Source organism: Rhinoderma darwinii, chromosome 2 (assembly GCF_050947455.1).
Source record: "Rhinoderma darwinii isolate aRhiDar2 chromosome 2, aRhiDar2.hap1, whole genome shotgun sequence".
Classification (NCBI taxonomy): domain Eukaryota; kingdom Metazoa; phylum Chordata; class Amphibia; order Anura; family Rhinodermatidae; genus Rhinoderma; species Rhinoderma darwinii.
This window is the reverse complement of record NC_134688.1, coordinates 37414947-37436068: the sequence shown is the minus strand read 5'-3', so window position 1 is coordinate 37436068 and position 21122 is coordinate 37414947. Positions and strand designations below refer to the sequence as shown.

The window sequence follows — 21122 nt, the reverse complement described above, 5'->3', positions numbered from 1 at the left end:
CTATTTTTAATATAAACCTTAATGTACTATAAATTCTCTTATGCTTATCTCTGACTTCCTGTTAACTTGTGACAACTTGCTGTCTGGACAAGATTCTTGCTTACGGTGAGTTGTCCACAATAATCTTTTCCTTCAAGGTTTTTTTTTTTAACTTTCAAAGAGTAAAAAGTTTATTTTGCAAACTAATGAATAAAACCCAGCATCTTGTGGCACTTTATGCAACTCGGTACTTCCCGTACACAAATCTGCTGAGGGCATGTTTACTTTAAAATATCCTCTTAGTAGGGCACAGATGTAGAAGTTTTTCTGTTCCACACCACAAACCAGGATGTCTTCTGGGAGGATTTGGGAATAATCATATTTACCATCCATTGGTTAGAAGTTTTAGCATGTCTCAATGGAGTGACTCATGCATCTTACACTATATAAGGAGACTCATATGCTGCCAGTAGAGGTACAGGGCATAAGAAACCAAACATGACACCTACAATATTAGCATTTATTGTGCTGACGGTCAGTCTTGGCTTTAGTTTCTCCATCCCTATTCCTGTGGACGACAGCTCTGAAGTCACTGGGAAAGATGTTCGATTTGCACAGGTCTGTATGGTTCTTTTACATTGTATCTGCCTTTCTCAGTGCAGAAGATTTTACATTTTAAGATTATAGTGTATATAGTGTAGTTCGGTATCCTATTTGCTTTTGTTATGGTATCTCTTATTAAAAAATTTTATTACCATTATTAACTACTAGGAGTTTTCAAATCTCAGACATTTATGGCTTATCCATATTTTATAGGACTCCCACCAATCGGGGTCTCCTGGCCAACCTTTGGCTGGATGAAACGACTAATGTGCGTGCCTTTCCCTTTTCAAGACTATAGGAGTTATGGAAAGAGCTGACCACCTCTCAATTTAGTCTGTGGCTGGATGTGGCCTACACACCTGGAAGAATGTAGATCATATTAATGGCTAAACCTTAGCGTTCATTTGATTAGAGGGCAACAGGCAGAAATGTGTACGATAGAGGCAGCCCATATGGCTGTTATGGGGGCTGTTATGGGAGCGCTTGGAAATAAAGGGTATATTCTATGTTGGTCTCATCCCTATTTTTCTTGTTAGCAAACAAGGAAGGAAACAATGTATTTGAAAAATAGGATAAAAGCACCAAGGGCGGTTGTGTGGTGGTGTCAAGCAGCAGCTTAAAAGGGCCTAATATTTATTGTTGCTTTAAAGCCCCCTGTTCTCTGTGTATACCACTGCATGTATATCCATTCAATTCTACTAAAGTTTATTTGACTTTGCTCCTAGAAATATCTAAGCACTTTGTACAGATCTCCATCCAACCCCATCGGGATTCTGAGAAAGAGCGGAGCTAACAGTGTGACGGCCCAGCTAAAGGAGATGCAAGCCTTCTTTGGCCTGGATGTGACAGGCAAACTGAATGAAGAAACTCTGGACATTATGAAACAGCCGAGATGTGGGGTTCCAGATATAGGAGAATACAACTTCTTCCCAAGGACACTTAAATGGCCCAGATACAATATCACCTACAGGTATCTCTATAATTACGTACCTTCCTCTGTATTTATCCAATGTATATGGTAACACATCTGTATTGTTGACTTCTCTGTATATTGAATTTTTAAATAATTTCTTCAGCCATATTTATTTTTGCATAAATCTGACTGTAGTAGTAAAAGGTAGAAAACATGTGGTTTGGGTAATGCTAAGTCTCCTTGCCCTTTCTACCACTTTTGACTTAAGTTAAAGACCTACGTAATCTGAAACAAGTCGACTGGCTACTATGGTTGTGCTTAATGACAACCTCATATACATTGCTATTAGGGCGGATTCAGACGAGCGTGTGCAAAAAAACGCAGTGTTTTGTGTGCGCAAAAGGCACTTAACAGCTCCGTGTGTCATCAGTGTATAATGCGCAGCCGCGTGATTTTCTCGCAGCCGCCATCATTATGACACTCCATTTGGATGTTTGTAAACAGAAAAGCACATGGTGCTTTTCTGTTTACATTCAGACTTTGACAGCTGTTGCCCGAATCACGTTGTTCGCACGGAAGTGCTATCGTGTGACATGCGTGGTTTTCACGCACCCATTGACTTCAATGGGTGCATGATGCGCGAAAAACGCAGAAATATAGAACATGTCGTGAGTTTTACGCAGCGGACTCACCCTGCACAAAACTCACGGACTGTTTGCACTGCTCCATAGACTTGTATAGGTCCGTGCGACCCGCGTGAAAACCACGCGGGTTGCACGGTCGAAAATCACGTTCGTGTGAATCCGCCCTTAAAGTAGCAATCAGTTTCAGATAACTGTTTAGCTCAGGGGGGCCTGAGAGTGATCTGGACCCTCAGGGATATGTAGTTTGTGGTCCCCTTACTAACCTCTATTGCCATGAAACACTTGATTTGGGTCAGTAAATTGAATTTGAGTAGCATTTATGCCTTGTACTCTTTTGCAGGCCCAGCCCTTAAATTTTAAGTAATATAGTAACTGACAATGGGCCCTTGGGCACTGCCCTATTGCCTGAATCGTCAGTGGTCCCTTGGTTCATCTCAATTAGGTTTGGCACTTGGCTGATAGTAGAGTAGGAGAAAGCTTTGCAGCCATCATACCATGTCATTCACCATCTCAGCCCACATTATAACTCAAAAATTATTACAACAAAATTAAAAAAAAAAAAGTTAGGAAAAATACCTAAAAAATTATTTTAAAATTAACAACGGTGAACACCATTTTGGTCTGCCCACAGGACTTGGAGAGTACCTTTCATTTTTGGGTGACCTGAAACTTCTTATGCCCCTTCAGCTTCTTGACGTGACCTGCAGAGTTTAATTCCTTACTTAATATACCTGTTTGGGAAATGTGTACTCTCCCTTAACTGAAATGTATTATGTGTTATTTCCTAGAATTGTAAACTACACCCCAGATTTACCACCTGCAGATGTGGACAGAGCTATTAAGAGGGCACTGAAAGTGTGGAGTGATGTCACCCCATTAAATTTCACCAGACTGCGGTCCGGCACTGCAGATATTATGGTTTCTTTTGGAAAAAAAGGTAAGAAGATATTACAATTACAATGAAACTTAGGTATAAAGACACTTTAAATGTATTACAGAACTATATATATAATCCCATAATATAATATAATATAATATAATGGAAATCACTGCCCTCTGGATTTGGATAAAAAAGCCTGTAGGGCCACCTAGATGTAAATCAGTGGTTTATGCATTAAATACATGAGATTAGTGGCGAGATGTTCCTAAAAATGGTTTCATTATAATGGAGACACCTTTGAAGGTCCCAATACAAGAATTCCTAAGAAATAATAATCAGAAATAGAGGTTTTTCTCTGCCCGTTTATAAAAGATGTGCATGTGCTCAATCTGCTCTGCCTACTGTAATTGGGGTAGTAGTTTCAACTATTAGCAGCCATTTTGGGGGCTATGGGTAACTGTCTTTTGCCACCTGTTCACCTGGAAATAAAAATATATAGAACACTTCCTGATCACCTCTCACCATTCTCCATACCCGTCAGTCTTGAGTACATTACTGCCATAGTCATGTGTCTTTTGTGCCGGTTTGGATTAGTACTCGAGGAGGTACGGCCCACTTGACAGAACTAAGGACTGACAAGAGAATGCAAACTTCTCCTCTTAGGGTTTCCATTCATTTCAATAGATGTAGTCAGGGGCGTAACTAGGAAAGACTGGGCCCCATAGCAAACTTTTGACTGGGGCCCCCCCTCTGCTGGGTATCACACAACCCCCCCCTGTAGATAGTGCCTCCCTATAGATTCCACCACACAGCGCCCCCTATAGATAGCACCATACACAGCCCCCTGTAGATAACGCCATACAGACCCCCTCTGTAGATAACACCATACAGACCCCCTCTGTAGATAACGCCATATAGCCCCCCCCCCCAAAAAAAAAAAACGCCTATAGTTTGTCCTACAAAAGACATGCATCCCCTATCCACAGGATAGGGGATACATGTGTGATCGCTGGCAGCGATAAGGAGAACGGGGGACCGAAAGTCCCCCGAAGTTCTCCATGACTAACCTCGGACTTCTGGCGTCTGCGCAGTTCAATAAAAATGAAAGGAGCGCTGGTCACGCATGCGCACAAGCGCGACCGGCGCTCCATTCATTTCTACGGAGCTGCCGACACAGACCCGGGAAGTCCGAGGTTTGTCATGGAGATCTTAGGGGGGACTTTCGGTCCCCCGTTCTCCTCATCGCTGGGCGTCCCAGCGATCCCACATGTATCCCCTATCCTGTGGATAGGGGATGCATGTCTTTTGTAGGAACAACCCCTTCAGTGGCGTCGCGCTGTAGCAGCCATAGCGGCTGCTAGCGGAGCCTGCGGCCATGGGAGGGGGCCGTGTCGGCGGGTGCCACGGGCCCCCTCATGCTGAAGGCCCCGTAGAAGTCGCTACGGCTGCTATAGCGGTAGTTACGTCACTGCGTATAGGTTTGTACGGTGTAAAACTACAGCTCCCAGCATGGCCGGAACAATGGTAAGGATATGCTGGGAGATGCGGTTTCACAAAAAAAAATCATACCACCCATCATCTCGCTGCAGATCATACAGTGACTACAATACTGATTAGAGGCAGAATAAACATTTACATTAAGTGACTCACCGGTGACGTCTCAGATTCTAGTTCTTTTCTTCTCCCTCCGGTTCAGACATCTATGATGGATTTCTCCCGGCCATGACCCATTTCTGCAGTTTTCCGTTTAGATGTCTTCAGCTTCTCACTTTTAAAACATTTCTGCCCTATAAACGAAGTTAAAATTCTCAACACATCTAAATATAACTGTCACACACACACACACACAAACACACACACACACACACACACACACACACACACACACACACACACACACACACCGTGCCCCCTGTAGATAGTGCCCACATATGGACTCCAGAGCTGCAAGGCAATAGTGCTAACCACTGAGCCACCGTGCTGCCCTACACCATGCTGCCCTACACTAGCTTCCCCTATAGTTAGTGCTCCACGTATAGCCCACCTCTGTAGATAGTGTCTCACATATAGCTCCCCCTGTATATAGTGTCCCACATATAGCCCACCCCTGTAGACTGTGCACTACATATAGCCACCCTGTTGCTAGTGCCCCACAGGTAACCCACCCCTGTATATAGTGTCCCACACATAGCCCACCCCTATAGAAAGTACCCTAAAAAATAGCTCCCCTATAGATAGTGCTCTACATATAGCCCACCCCTGTATAGTGTCTCACATATACTGCCCCACATATAGACCCCCCTGTAGATAGTGGCCCACATCCCCACATACAGACCTCCCCTGTAGCTAGTGCCCCACATATAGACCCCCCCTGTATATAGTGGCCCACATATAGACCCCCCTGTATATAATGGCCCACATATAGAGCCCCCTGTATATAATGGCCCACATATAGAGCCCCCTGTATATAGTGGCCCACACCCCCACATATAGACCCCCCTGTAGCTACTGCCCCACATATAGACCCCCCTGTAGCTACTGCCCCACATATAGACCCCCTATATATAATAGCCCACATAAAGACGACCCCCCCCTGTAGATAGACCCCCCCATTATAGAAAATGCCATTCACATTTTTGAGGAAAAATAAAAATAAACTTGACATACTCACATTCTCCGGTTCCCACGCTGTTCACTGGCGATGCAGACATGCTCTCTTCTGAGCATGTCTGCAGGAGCTGAACGAGCGTCCTCCAATGACGCTGATTGGCGGGGCAGAATGACTTGCCCCGCCAATCAGCACCTTCCAAGCATGGAAGCGGCGCGATGATGTCATCGCGCCGCTAGCCAATCAGTGTCATTGTAAGGCACTGGATGGTCAGGCACGGAACATGCCCGGCCATTCAGTGCTAATACATGTATTTGGCTGCCGCTAGCACTGGGGCCCCCTCCGGTGCTAGCGACACCTACAGGCATGATGAGAGGGCCTGTGTAAGGCTCGGCGTCGGGGGCCCCACAGTAGCGGCGCTACCGCTGTAGCAGCCATAACGGCTGCTAGCGGCGCCACCGGGCATTTGGGTGGGCGTGTCGGCTGGCGGCACGGGCCCCCTCAAGCCCCGGGCCCCGTAGCAGCCGCTACTGCTGCTACCGCGGTAGTTACGCCACTGGATGCAGTAGTCAGATAGGAAACAACTCTGCTACACAGCTCCCGTTCTAAACAATAGGACTTCTGCAGAAGAGACTTTGGGCATGGCAACTTAACCACCTAACAAGCTGGCCACATCTCCCAGCAGCACCTCAAACCTTGGACGGGAGAGGCAGAGAAGATGAAATAATAGTGACCCTTAATTATTCTGTGACCCTTTTTTCACACAGTGCAGGCTTGATGCAGATTCTACATGCATTTTTTCAGCCAAAACCAAAATTGGATCCAGGAGAGGAGACACTTTAAGGCCTCAATTTATATATTTCTTCTGTTTAGTTTCCTTCCTGGTTTTGGCGTAAAAAAAACCCCCAAAAAAACAAGCAAAATCTGCATCAAATCTGCACTGTGTGAACGTGGCATAATAGTGCACTGTGAGGCCCACAATTGGAAATATTCAAAAAAATAAAAATAATGTGGTGTGATTCGCACGCTAACACCTAACCCTCACAGATATGAAGCCTTGAGTACAAAACCACTGAAACCACAGCTAAGAATTTACACTCTTTTCTTCCGCTTTCTAAGCCTGAGGATTGCTAATAAATGAACGGCCGTGGAGACGTAATATGCTGATATGCTCATATTTGTAATATGTCGAATGCAGAGCACTGGAAACTTCAGAACTAAACCCAGTCTCTAGAGGATGACAATAATAAGGATAATAATGACCGTTATTGATATAGTGCCAACATATTCAGCAGCACTTTACATTAAGATTTTCATGTTTTCTTAGGGAACAAAATATTGTTCTACCATAATTCCTGAAAACATTAGTCATACCTAATCCAGCAGGCATAATGTGCCAGAGATAAACAGGTGGCATATTACAACAGTAAAGTAGCTGCTAATTATATTTGGATCACCATCATTTAAAGCAGTGTAATAAATTATTTAACAGATAAAAGGAAAAAAAAATGAGCAACAACTACCCCTAACAGGCTTAGGTTAAATATGCCTAATTGCCTATCCATGTGCCTAAAGGAGGGTTAGATCATCAGGTTGTCCTGCCTGTGAAGGTCCTGGGGCAGACTTGATGTCATAGTCATTCCCTAGGCAGCCCTTGTCTTCAGGACCACAAAAAAACTCCACTGAATTTTATTTTTTTACCCCATTCCACCCCTCCCTCAGGTCCCTTATATATCTTTGGGTGCTGATGTCTTCTTTTCTTTTCAGAGCATGGTGATTACTACCCATTTGATGGCCCTAATGGTTTGCTAGCTCATGCCTTTCCCCCAGGAGACAAACTTGGAGGAGACACTCACTTTGATGATGATGAAATTTTCACGAATGACTTTAAAGGTAACAGTTCTAGTTCAGTTCTCGACTCTAGTAGAAATTGTACAGAACTTCATCACATGGATCTAGTAAACTCAATGGGCAAAGTCTATTAAATTCCAGCCTACAAATCCAGACTAGTGTCACCGGAGATAATGTTCTTCAGTCCAGACGAAACAAATTTTCACAGGTTCGCTAATCTCATTAAAAATATAGAATGATAAATCTTCAGATGTATTCATGTATATATTCTAGTACTATATCCTAGTGTATATGTCTATATTCTAGTGTTGGTTCAAAAAAGCTTACATTTCAAAACTGCCTCTGGTCACATCGGTGGGGGCCTTGAAGAAGAGCCTGGGACCCCCTGGGACCCTCATTGTATTTAAAGAGGATCTGTCACCTTTGCTGAAATGTCTGTTTTAGCAAATACTTGCATTTTCCAGAAAATAGCAATTTTGGAGCAGCTTCTCTTAGAGTTTCTCTTGTGCCGTTCCTCTTATTCCTCCTGGAAATGTTTAAATAAATGGTATGCCCCTACACAGTCTCACACTGCCCAATCAGTGCCGAAACCTTGTTGACAAGGGGAATGGTAATGCCCAAGTGTTGATTTATTAATACATTTCCAGGTGTAATAACAGAGGAACGGCACAACGCAGCGTTTTAAGAACATGTGGTACAGCATGGATATTTCATGAGGAATATAAGTGTCTAGTAAAAGAGTAAGTAGTCAAGAGAGCTGACAGGTCCTCTTTAACAAAGGGGTCATGGAGTGGAGAGAGCCAAATCATCTTTGTAATCAGTCATGGAAACCTGTGTGTGAGAACTACACTGAAAACATAGCCATGCATACAGTGGCGTAACTACCGCCGTAGCAGCAGTAGCGACTGCTACGGGGCCCGCGGCATGAGGGGGCCCGTGTTGCCCGCCAGCACGGGCCCCCACCTTGGCCGCAGGCTCCGCTAGCAGCCGCTATGGCTGCTACAGCGCGACGCCACTGAACACTACGGCAGAGCAGGGAGGTATCTCCCCGCTCTGCCATTAAACAAAAGACATGTATCCCCTCTCCACAGGATATACACAGGATAGGGGATACATGTGTGATCGCTGGCAGCGATAGGGAGAACGGGGGACTGAAAGTCCCCTGAAGTTCTCCATCACAAACTTCGGACTTCCGGGGTCTGTGTCGGCATCTCCGTAGAAATGAATGGAGTGCCGGTCGCACTTGTGCGCATGCGTGACCAGCGCTCCTTTCATTTTTATTGAGCTGCGCAGATGCCGAAAGTCAGACGTTAGTCATGGAGAACTTCAGGGGACTTTCAGTCCCCCGTTCTCCCTATCGCTGCCAGCGTTCACACATGTATCCCCTATCCTGTGGGGATGCATGTTATTTGTAGGACACACTATAGGTCGCATTGTTTTGGGGGGGGGGGGCGCTGTATGGCGTTCCCTACAGGGGGTGGGGCGCTGTATGGCATTCCCTACAGGGGGGGCGCTGTATGGCGTTCCCTACAGGGGGGGCGCTGTATGGCGTTCCCTACAGGGGGGAGGGGCGCTGTATGGCGTTCCCTACGGGGGGGCGCTGTATGGCGTTCCCTGCAAGGGGGGGGCGGCTTTGTATGGCGTTCCCTACAGGGGGGGGTGCTGTATGGTGTTCCCTGCAGGGGGGGTGCTGTATGGCGTTCCCTGCAGGAGGGGGCGCTGTATGGCGTTCCCTGCAGGGGGGGGCGCTGTATGGCGTTCCCTGCAGGGGGGGGGCGCTGTATGGTGTTCCCTGCAGGGGGGGGCGCTGTATGGCGTTCCCTGCAGGGGGGCGCTGTATGGCGTTCCCTGCAGGGGGGGCACTGTATGGCGTTCCCTGCAGGGGGGGCGCTGTATAGCGTTCCCTACAGGGGGCGCTATATGACGTTCCCTACAGGGGGGGCTGTATGGCGTTCCCTACAGGGGGGGCTGTATGGCGTTCTCTACAGTGGGGGCTGTATGGAGTTAGCGCCATACAGCCTCCTCTGTAGAGAACGCCATACAGTCCCCCTGTAGATAACGTCATACAGCCCCCTCTGTAGATAATGCCATACAGTGCCCCTGTAGATAACGCCACACAGTCCCCCCTGTAGATAATGCCACACAGTCCCCCCTGTAGATAACGCCACACAGTCCCCCCTGTAGATAACGCCACACAGTCCCCCCTGTAGATAACGCCACACAGTCCCCCTGTAGATAACGCCACACAGTCCCCCCTGTAGATAACGCCATACAGTCTACAGGGGGGGCTGTATGGCGTTATCTACAGGGTGGGCTGTATGGCGTTATCTACAGGGGAGCGCTGTATGGCGTTATCTACAGGGGGGACTGTATGGCGTTATCTACAGGGGGGGCTTTAAAAAATTTCTCAAAATGCTTTGTTAGGCCTCATTAACACACGCTTTTTTTTCTGCCTGTTTGGTTTGTTTTTTTGCTAATGAAAAACGCCATGAATTTTCAGCGCTTTTAATTGTTTTTGGTGTCATATTTTTTATTCATTAAATTTGTAATTTTTTTATTCTGCATTTTTCAAGTCCTTTAAAGAAGCCTATGAGAAAAACGCCCAAAAAACACCATACCTAGAGCATGCTGCATTTTAAACAAAATGCCACTGATTAAAAAAAAGCATCAAAAAGCCACAAAATGCTACAAACATATAAAATAATTGTTTGTAGTTCATTTTATATTTCACTATAGACTTTAGCCTAATATCTGGCTGCAACATTTTTGGCCAAATAAAAACACAGAAATAAGAGGTAGGAAAAACGCCACCGAAAATGCAACGTTTTTCCCAAAAACTTTAGGCGTGTGAGAAACCTTAGAAACCTCTTTAACAAAGAAGATAGTTGAAGGGTTTCAGTTAGAAATAAATAACTACCACCGAAAAAAATTCCATTGGACGAGATGAATAATTGATAGTGAATGTTACTCTTCTGCAGGGTACAATCTGTTTATTGTTGCTGCGCATGAATTCGGCCACGCTTTGGGACTTGACCATTCCAGAGATCCCGGGTCCTTGATGTATCCAGTTTATAGTTATGCAGAAACCACCAGCTTTATTCTTCCTGATGACGATGTACAAGGAATTCAAGAACTATATGGTGAGTGGAGCATCTTATGTTCTCTTCTTAATGCTTGCGAGTTCAGCAAAATTGGCCTAAGATGTGATGATCTTTTTGAAAACTTTGACCATGTACTACGATACATATACTGTACATGTAAAGGGTCAAAAATCAATTATTCTTTATATCAATTCTAGGGCCTGGGAACAGAGATCCAAACCCAAAACATCCTAAAACACCTGAAAAGTGTGACCCAGAGCTAGCGATCGATGCAATCACTGAACTCAGAGGAGAAAAGTTTATCTTTAAAGACAGGTTGGTAGAACCTATTATTAATTTCTCATTTTAGAGGATAATTAAATAAAAATTAAAATATAAACATATATGAGTATATTCATTGCTGTTAAAGGGGTTATCTCATTATAACAACCCTTGTCCTTATGTGATATTAGGGCATATAAACAAAATTGAGGGGAGTCCTGCGCTCCAGACCCCACTCTATGAGCCAGAGTGGAGAGCCACTAACAAGATGTTGCTTTCACCTTGGCGGACCCGGACCTTCCATGTGTTACATGGATGGCCATTGATTTGAATGACCGCCATGAAATACTACATGTCTAACTGTGTCTTCCCCTGGCAAAATAATGTCTACAGGGGTCTTAAAAGGCCAGTTACCATATTAAAGGGACTGTCTGTGATGGGAATGGGGAATGGAGAGTTGCTAAATAAGAATGACTTACTCTGTGGAGGACACAGCCCAGACATGTAATACATAATAGCCTATTTATTAGAATGTAAGACTACATTTTCTCCGGGGCCTTGTATGTATGCTCCTGACACTAATCAGATTATTAAATCTCAATACTTTCTATTCTCTTCTTTCTCCAGGTTCTTTTGGAGGGTTCATCCGCAGATGACAGATGCAGAGTTAGTTTTGACTAAGTCTTTTTGGCCTGAGCTTCCAAATAAAATTGATGCTGCTTATGAATATCCAGAGAAGGATCTCATATACATTTTTAGAGGTGTGCATAAACTGTGCTATTATATTTTGTTCAATAAACCAATCCCATACTGAAATATTGTTCTCCCCCATGCCGGATGGGAAGCTTGCCGAAGCTTAATAATACAACATTGCCACAATCAGGGGCGTAGCTAAATGCTCATGGGTCCTGGTGCAAGAATTCATCTTGGGCCCCCCTACCCCTCCCCAACACCACAAGACCCCTACCGTGCCCATGCCCAGCCACCTTGCCCAACAGCCCCCATGGATGCCCACACCGTATAATGCCCCCTATAGCTGCCCCCACACAGTATAATGCTCCCCGTAGCTTCCCCATACAGTATAATGCTCCCATAGCTGCCCCCACACAGTATAATGCCCCCCATACAGTATAATGCCCCCATAGCTGCCCCCATATGGTACAATGCCCCCATAGCTGCCCCACACAGTATAATGCCCGCATAGCAGACCCCATACAGTATAATGCCCTCATAGCTGCCCCACACAGTATAATGCCCCCATTGCAGCCCCATACAGTATAATGCCCCCATAGCAGTCCCATGCAGAATAATGCCCCCCTAGAGTATAATGCGCCTTATAGCTGCCCAACACAGTATTAGACACCCATAAATTCCTCCATACAGTATAATGCCCCCATAGCAGGCCCCACACATTATAATGCCCCCCTTAGTTACCCCCACAGTGTAATGCCACCATAGCTGCCCACATAGTATAAAGCCCCCATAGCGGAGCCCATACAGTATAATGCTCCTCATAGCTGCCCAACACAGTATAATGCCCCCATAAATGCCCTCATACAGTATAATGCCCCCATAGCAGTCCCATACAGTATAATGCCCCTCATAGCTGCCCCCACACAGTATAATGCCCCCTTAGCTGCCCCACACTGTATAATACCCCCATAGCTGTCTCCCCGCAGTGTAATGCCCCCTTAGCTGCACCATATCAGCCCCCCATACAGTATAATACCCCCATAGCTGTCCCACCACAGTGTAATGCCCTCGTGGCTGTCACCATATCAGCCCCTCATACAGTATAATGCCCCCATTCCTGTTGCCCCACAGTGCAATGCCCCCATAGCTGCCCCATACAGTATAATGCCCCTATAGCTGTCTCCCCATAGTGTAATGCCCCCATAGCTGCCACCATATCAGCCCCCCATACAGTAAAATGCCCCCATACCTGTTGCCCCAAAGTGTAATGCCCCCATAGCAGCCCCATACAGTATAATACCACTTACAGCTGCCCCACACACAGTATAATGCCCCCTTAGCTGCCCCACATAGTATAATGCCCCCATAGTTGTCTCCCTAAAGTTTAATGCCCCCATAGCTGCCACCATATCAGCCCCCCATACAGTGTAATGCCCCCATAGCTGCCACCATATCAGCACCACATACAGTATAATGCCCCCATACCTGTCATCCCACAGTGTAATGCCCCAATAGCTACCCCCATATCAGCCCCCCTATACAATATAATGCCCCCATAGCAGATCCCATACAGTATAATACCCCTCATAGCTGCCCACCACAGTATAATGCCCCCATAAATGCCCCCATACAGTATAATGCCCCCATAGAAGCCCCACACAGTATAATGCCCCTCATAGCTGCCACCATATCAGCTCCCCATTACAGTATAATGCCCTGATAGCAGCCCCACACAGTATAATGCCCCTCATAGCTGCCACCATATCAGCCCCCCCCCCAATACAGTATAATGCTCCCATATGTGCATAATAGAAAAATAATAAAATTACTTACCTATCCCTGTTCCCACAACGAGTGGAGGAGATCCTTCTCCTCCTTTGCCCTATGTTATGAGTGACTAGGCGCAGACAGGCGCGATGACGTCACTACATCGCGCCTGTCTGTGCCGAGACGCTAGTGGCTCATGGCACAGTGAATGCTGGAGGAAGGTGCCGTCAGCTCCTTGCTCCAGCATTAAATTCAACTGGATCTGCATTCTGAGGACACAAATACAGTTGGAACCGGGACCTCTGTGAGCAATTCATGACCCCCCACATAATCCCCCAGGGGGTCGCGACCCACAGTTTGTAATGTATTGTATCGTGCAGTTTGTGTTTGCAGTGGAGAGAGGAGAGGGGGGGGGGACTGTAATTTAAAGCCCCCCCTCTCCCCTCTCCTCTGCAAACACAGACAGTACAATGCAACACACATACATTACGGCCCCCCTCTGCTGCTCACCTGGAGTCCTCCATGCTCTTCCGCACCGGCTCTTCCTCACGTGACGTCATGGTCACATGGTACAGAAGAGGGGAGGTTTCATAGCCAAGAACAAAATAGGCTCCCATTATGGTACATGGCTTACACCTCCATGCTCTTTCCATGGCCTTAGAGTCAATTCTTCACTCTCTTGTTTGCCAATAATGTAGTTTCTCTAGAGAGTTGAGTCGTCCCAGTAGCAAATGGGATGGGATCAACCAGACTCGGCCTTTCTCAAGGGGCCCCATAGCAGCCGCATGGTCTGTCTCTATCATATCTACACTTTTGTGCATTGTCATTTATGCTATATTTGTAACTAGATGCCCCTTCAGTCAGCTGATCGCCTGGAGTCCCAGGAGTCGGATCCCCACCGATCTGATATTAATGACCTATCCTAAGTATAGGCCATCAATTAAAATGCCCAGAAGTTCAGTTTTACCTTCTTTTGTGTGGCTTATGTCGCTTTCCTACTATGTTATTGTTACTAGAAACATTAGAACTTTTATTAAGTGGCAACAAATGGGTTTCCTCATGGTGACCATGTGAATAGCGTTTCTCCAGAATGTGCTGTCTCCATATGGGCTTCTCAATAGCATGTTCATGGTTTCTGTAGTTGCCACTATCCATCTTCTTTTGGGTCTTCCTCTTCTTATTTTCTCTTGAATCCGTCAAGGGTGTTTTCTTGCCCATAATAAGATGAAGCTTGACACAGCCCCACACATTCTGGTCAAAGATCATTTAAAGTTTTTTTTGCCACCCATAGTAATCATAAAAGTCCTTGCCAATGCCATTTGCCAATGGCATCAATACTTTTTATGTGTCTATTTTTTATTCTCCAACTTTCACACCCATAGAGAGCATAAGTGGGTTAAGCTCTCTTGGAGCCCAAGGCAGGGATTTCGGAATGCGCCCCCTCCCAAAAGTTTATTATAATAGCTGTTGGATAGACAATAATTATTTAATTGCCTCCTGTTTCCCCTCTTCCCTACCAATCCCTAGTGTTCTTGTTTATAATACATATTTGTATTTGTATATATACATACACATTTCCCTTCATCCCTATCTTCTCAAGACATGCACAGTTCTCAATGCAGGGCTAGCTGGCCAGTCTACCACATATCTGTAGTGGGGTCCACTGACTCCTGCAGCTTCTCTACTGACTCTATCCTTTACCTACTTTTGTTTTAAACAAAAAACATAAATTGCACCCTTGTGAATGGCATTCTAGGCAGCCACCTAATTAATCTACCCTGCATCCCACCTCTGAAAAAGTTGTTATAGGCTGTTGTCTAAGATATTTTAATCCTCCCTTTCTAGGTAAGAAGTTCTGGGCTCTTAACGGATATGATATAATGGAGGACTATCCTAAAAAATTATATGAACTTGGTTTTCCAAAAACTCTGAAGTCTATAGATGCAGCTGTTCATAATGATGCTAATGGCAAAACATATTTCTTCACTGGCGACAAATATTGGAGGTAGGAAAACCACCATCCATATTAGTTGTACTACAACTTTCTTTTCCGAAATAACTATATGACTTGTTACAGTGCAAATACCTTAGGAGGGAATTCTGAGCTAAAAGACGGAGGAGACCCTCATCTATTAGCCAGAGTGGATACAAAGAGCGCCTTTTGTTCTGGAGGACCTTTAATATCTGTCCATTACAGATTTCAATGGACAGCATGTAATGTTCAATTTTCCCTGTGGCGGTGCTGCAGGGGAATTTAACAACTGCTGCATAGATTACAGCTGTTCTATGGGCGGGTTCCAGCTGCGTAAAACCTTGTGATCAGCTGGACTGTTCTACCGTTTTGACAACCCCATTAGGGAGCTTTTGTCACAGATTCCATCAGATTTGACAGGAAGAATAGCCCTGCATGAATACTTCCTGCCAAAACGAGGAACACCACAACGGAAACGATGAACCCGATTCTAAAATAAACTAAGCTGTGAAATCCTCCACATCTTGCCGGGAATAAAATGTCAATTCATTCCATTTGATATCCTCTTGGTCATGCACTAAGTCTCAAAAACTTAATGTCCTCACTTTGAAAGAGACAGACATAGCCCAGTAAAGCTTAAAAAAGCCAATTGACTTTTTTAGAGTTTTGATCATACTCAAAAACAAGTAGTAAAACCAGCATATAATACAATAAAATCCAGGTGGCAATACAGATAGAAACACCCAACTCAAGTTATGCCTTGAATGGCATTTTCTGGGGCATCAAGCCATTCAAGGTGGCCTGAAAAAGGTCACTTGTAATTTTAAGCTTTACTGGGCTCTGTCCCTCTCTGTCGCTTCATTTTCATAGTGAGGAGATTAACATCTTGACTTTTTAAGACTTGGCGCATGTCCAAGAGGATATCAACGGGAATCAATTGACATTTTATCCCTGGTAAGGCGTGTAGAATTTCACTTATCATCCTATTTAGTATCTAGGTTGCTGGTAGAGTACAAAAAGTATCGTAAACATTTATTTTTTAAGAAATTGGACTTTATTATTTATTGTTGGATACTCCTGGACTTCCAAGCTATTCTTTTTATTGGGAGACTTATTTTATGTTTATCTTGTAGGACCCCATTATGAGTCAATGGGTCATCGGGCACCGGTGGTATTCGTCATACAAGGAATTCGGCACTGTGTTCTGTTTCCCATTGTAAAAGGAAGCCACGACAAAGTTGTGAACAAAGCCTTAAATTGTATAAAAAATATATACTTTATTTGGCTAGTGCTTTTTTAAGAACTTGTATCTTAAGCTACTTGTAAAAATGTATGGGCACCAGTAGGGGGTCCAGTTTGTATACAGCTGCATATGACTCGACAACGCAGTGATGGCAGCAGGCCAGTGAGTTTTTGAAAGCAATCATTTTTTATTGACGCTCATGGTATAAAAACATAAAAATACAAACAGTACAAAACTAATAATTTTAGATTCATCAGCTTCTGTGCTCACGACTGTATTCATAACAGATGCCTCTCTAGCCTAGTGCGCAATTATAAGTTAAACTTGGAAATTACCTGTGCCAACTTCTCAGGTTCAAGAGCGAAGGCAGCCAAGAACAAATCTACAATTTTGTTAATAAAAATATATAAAAAGATCAATCCTCTTCTCTGTTCCAGCTATGATGAAGAAGATATGAGTATGGATAAAGGGTACCCTCGGCTGATTACTGATTACTTTTTGGGTATTGGGGAAAAGGTTGACGCTGCTTATCAAAGAAATGGTAATTATGGGGTTTCCATTTTATTTGATTTTATCTTTTTAACTCTAATGATTATTTTAGTTATATTTTCACTGAATGTTTTCTTTATTTAGACAATTTATGTATTAAATGTTAAATTAGTAATTTAATTTAAGATCATTTAATTTAATTAACTATGGTTAAATTTTAATCTGGGGCCAAATGGTCTAGAAACCCATTGGCATGAAATATACCCCAAGACTCTCAAGCCAAATATAAATCATACGGTATATGCCAATGGTTCAAATCTTTAGGTAGGCTGTAAAAAAGTCAGGAAAACATTTGGCGGGACTGATGATTACTTGGAGGATGCGTGTTAGGTCACCACCTCAGTATGTTAAAAAAAAACTCCAACAATCCAGAAAAAACTGCTAATATAGAATCATGCTGGTTCCAAACAGGATGGAATTTGGGAACTCTATATACAAAGTGTTGTAGTCAGGTTTTGCTCTAGATGGGGTTTAAAGTCATTATGGTCTTTGTCATGTGAGACAACCCAGTTCTGGTGGCTCCTTATGGTCTAGACAGGAGAGGAGTGGAGGAGGTGCCGCACTATTGGCCATGATATTTGACCAGTGGTCGGGGTAAGTGATTGACCCTAAGACCTCGATTTTCTCATATAAAATAAAAAGAGCGATAACTCACTAGGACTTGAATAAGTGAGTCAAAGCTGTCTTGCAATCAGAAAGGATTCTAAATAAGGGTAGTGGTAGAAGACGCAGATGGAGTCTGATGTGTGCTATCTTTTTATAGATTTTGTCACCACTTATATCTGTTTCTATTGTAGGTTATATCTACTTCTTCAATGGACCCCTTCAATTCGAATACAGCATCTGGAGTAAGAAAGTGACCAGATTATTGAAGACCAACTCCATCCTGTGGTGCTAATCTTTGGCATAACAGTGCCCATCATGGCAGAGAGTCATCTGTAAAAACTACTGCCAGGAATCTGTACTTTACTCTTATAATTTATATGACACAGGATTTAATGTGAATATTACACATTTGTATTGTGGTTCAGTTTGTAGGATGCACAGACACTACAGGAATTGTTTGCTCCCTCTTATTTTCTAGAATGTTGGTATAACTGCCGTTTGTTATTTATGTTTTTACAATTTGCAAGAATCCAATATTTTGCCATTTATTTTATTAGGAAATAATGACTGAAGTACTGTACTTTGCTAATTTTTGTGCCATGACCATGACAATGAGGGGTAAACTCTGAAATTTAAAGCAAAGCTCCACTTTTTGACGTCTTTGAAGTGTATATTACCCAATTGATAATATAATATTCTAATTAATGTCCTTCATCTGAACATTTTGTTATTAAGATCTAAACAATATGTTGGTAAGATGTAGAGAACTGCCAGGCCTCCCTGTCTCAGCCCAGTACCAATGTGTCCTTGAGTTGAAGACTTGAGTATGTGCTGCCTGACAACCATGTATAAAAGGCTTTAGTTATAAGTCATGCCATTCCCTACCTCTTTAACTGTGGTAGCATATCCACCCTTGAATACCATTTTGTGTATTTTTATATAAACAGGTTAAAAATTGTGCACTGATTCATTTCTTAATATAACTTTATAAGAGTTAGAACTCCGTTTTTATTATACAGAGTTAAAAATCCCCTGCATAGACATAGCAGTAAAAGATAAAATGTTGGCTACGTGCAGCCACCACTAGAGGGAGCTTACAAGCTTATTGCACACAGTCTAACTATTAAAGTTGATAATAACACAGTATGCAATACGCTTCTAAGCTCCCTTAGTGGTGGCTGCAGGTAGCCAGAATTTTATCTTGTATGTCTATGCAGGGGACTTGGAGCGCAGTATAAAAAAAAAATTAAAAATAATGGAGTTCAGACCACTATAAATATATTAAGAAATTCATCAGCATATAATTTTGGACCTAAAAATATCATGATCATAAAAGGTGAAGATTTAATTTAAAGGCACTGTAGACCCTCATGATCAAAGCATCCTCCCATAGCATTTTTGTAATTTTCTTCAAATATCAGAGCATGTCTATGCTCTTCTTATAGTAACCGAAGAAATAATTGGGCAGAGCCCTTGTTACCTATGATACTGCTGGCAGACATTAAGCCATGAGCAAAGGCTTTTATGACCATTGCAATGGACTACTGTTTTATTTTGAATGATATATATTTTTTTAGCTATTTATGGCTTTTTATGGCTAGGTGGCACTAGAGAGACAGTTTCCTTCCTTCTGTAGGAGAGATAGTTTGCAAACAAAGTTGGTGAAATAAAAGAGAGAAGACACTAAATGAAATAGGAGCTGCCACAATGTGGCTTTCGGTTCGTCCAAAAAAAAACTGCTTTCTTTTCTGTGGGCAGGCTATAGGTCTGCTTTTATGACTTGCATGTCTCCTATGTATGTGTTTGTAGTTTTGCAATTGAAAATAAAGACACTGTGTTTTTGATGTTTTCTCATAAATTCTTGAGTGTACGCCACAAAAGTAGAAAAAAAGACTTTAAAGACACTTTGGGTTCTCTGCCAAGTTCTGATGAAAGCACAACACAGAAATATGACTCCTTCGTTGGCAGCAAATCTTTCTGTGTCCTTCCTTAACCCAGCATGGGGAAAGCTGACAAAGCAAAACACTGATTCCTAAACTGGAATTACTCAGCGTCTGCAGCAGCGTGTTTTATTCAAGAGTCAGATTAAATCTAAGAACAAACTATCCTGACAAACAGGTTAAGAATTGTAGTCGGCACACCTTGCTTGTGTTTCAGAAATTATATTTATTGGATTCTCAAGATGGATGCCAGAGGCTATATGTGCGACGTCGACGTTTCGGTCGTTTAGACCTTCGTCGGGCACTGAGCCGTACTGGGGACTCGATTGGGGAGTATCAATAATGGGTAGTAGCGCTGCTATGATTAGTAATCGGCGGCTTACCGCTCTTCATGGGCGCCCATGAAGAGCGGTAAGCCGCCGATTACTAATCATAGCAGCGCTTCTACCCATTATTGATACTCCTCAATCGAGTCCCCAGTACGGCTCATTGCCCGACGAAGGTCTAAACGACCGAAACGTCGACGTCGCACATATAGCCTCTGGCATCCATCTTGAGAATCCAATAAATATAATTTCTGAAACACAAGCAAGGTGTGCCGACTACAATTCTTAACCTACATCCGGGTTGGGACCCTACCTCGAGCACCCAAGGATACCGGTGCTATCTGAACACACCATAGATATCCTGACAAACAGTAATAAGATCCAATATCATAAGCAGGTGCAGGTACATGACATCTGCAATCCTGTATTGTTAGTCTGATGGATCATTGTATATAGCATGTTCCTGTAGAACGAAAAAAAGAGACATAACCCTAAAATATCTATAAACATCTATCTATCTATCTATCTATCTATCTATCTATCTATCTATCTATCTATCTATCTATCTATCTATCTATCTATCATCTATCTATGATACAGAAAATAGGCAGCACTCCGTTCAAGTAAAGGTGAAAAAAGAGGGTACTTTATTGTCCCATAGACAGCAATATGCTGTCTATGGGACAATAAAGTACCCTCTTTTTTCACCTTTACTTGAACGGAGTGCTGCCTATTTTCTGTATCGTATACAATTGAGATCTTGGTCTGCTCTCGTTGGCTTGCACCCACACTATATCGGTGCTGCTGGATCCATTTGTTCATCTATCTATCTATCTATCTATCTATCTATCTATCTATCTATCTATCTATCTATCTATCTATCATCTATCTATCTATCTATCTATCTATCTATCTATCTATCTATCTATCTATCTATCTATCTATCTATCTATCTATCTATCTATCTATCTATCTAATATCTATCTATCTATCTATCTCATATCTATCTATCTCATAACTATCTATCTATCTATCTATCTATCTATCTATCTATCTATCTATCTATCTATCTATCTATCTATCTATCATCTATCTATCTATCTATCTATCTATCTATCTATCTATCTATCTATCTATCTATCTATCTATCTATCTATCTCTCTCATATCTATCTATCTATCTATCT

At 43.2% G+C, this 21122-nt stretch overlaps 1 protein-coding gene across 1 annotated transcript; it reads left to right on the top strand.

Annotated features, from left to right (window-relative positions):
• The first annotated feature begins 453 nt into the window (after nt 1-453).
• Nucleotides 454-19514, top strand: LOC142740473 (collagenase 3-like). The gene is made up of 10 exons (XM_075849974.1): nt 454-597; nt 1308-1552; nt 2928-3076; nt 7395-7520; nt 10457-10618; nt 10777-10894; nt 11468-11601; nt 15146-15305; nt 16953-17056; nt 17862-19514. The coding sequence occupies exons 1-10, from the start codon at nt 478-480 to the stop codon at nt 17960-17962; spliced, it is 1419 nt and encodes a 472-aa protein (XP_075706089.1). The 5' UTR covers nt 454-477; the 3' UTR covers nt 17963-19514.
• The last annotated feature ends 1608 nt before the right edge of the window (nt 19515-21122 follow it).

Bases quoted from the DNA above. Each gene is read 5' to 3' on its own strand.
- LOC142740473 (XM_075849974.1), top strand. From the start codon at position 478: ATGACACCTACAATATTAGCATTTATTGTGCTGACGGTCAGTCTTGGC. The intron at 598-1,307 runs GTCTGTATGGTT...CTTTGCTCCTAG, and splicing joins AAGATGTTCGATTTGCACAG to AAATATCTAAGCACTTTGTA. The intron at 10,895-11,467 runs GTTGGTAGAACC...TTCTTTCTCCAG, and splicing joins AAGTTTATCTTTAAAGACAG to GTTCTTTTGGAGGGTTCATC.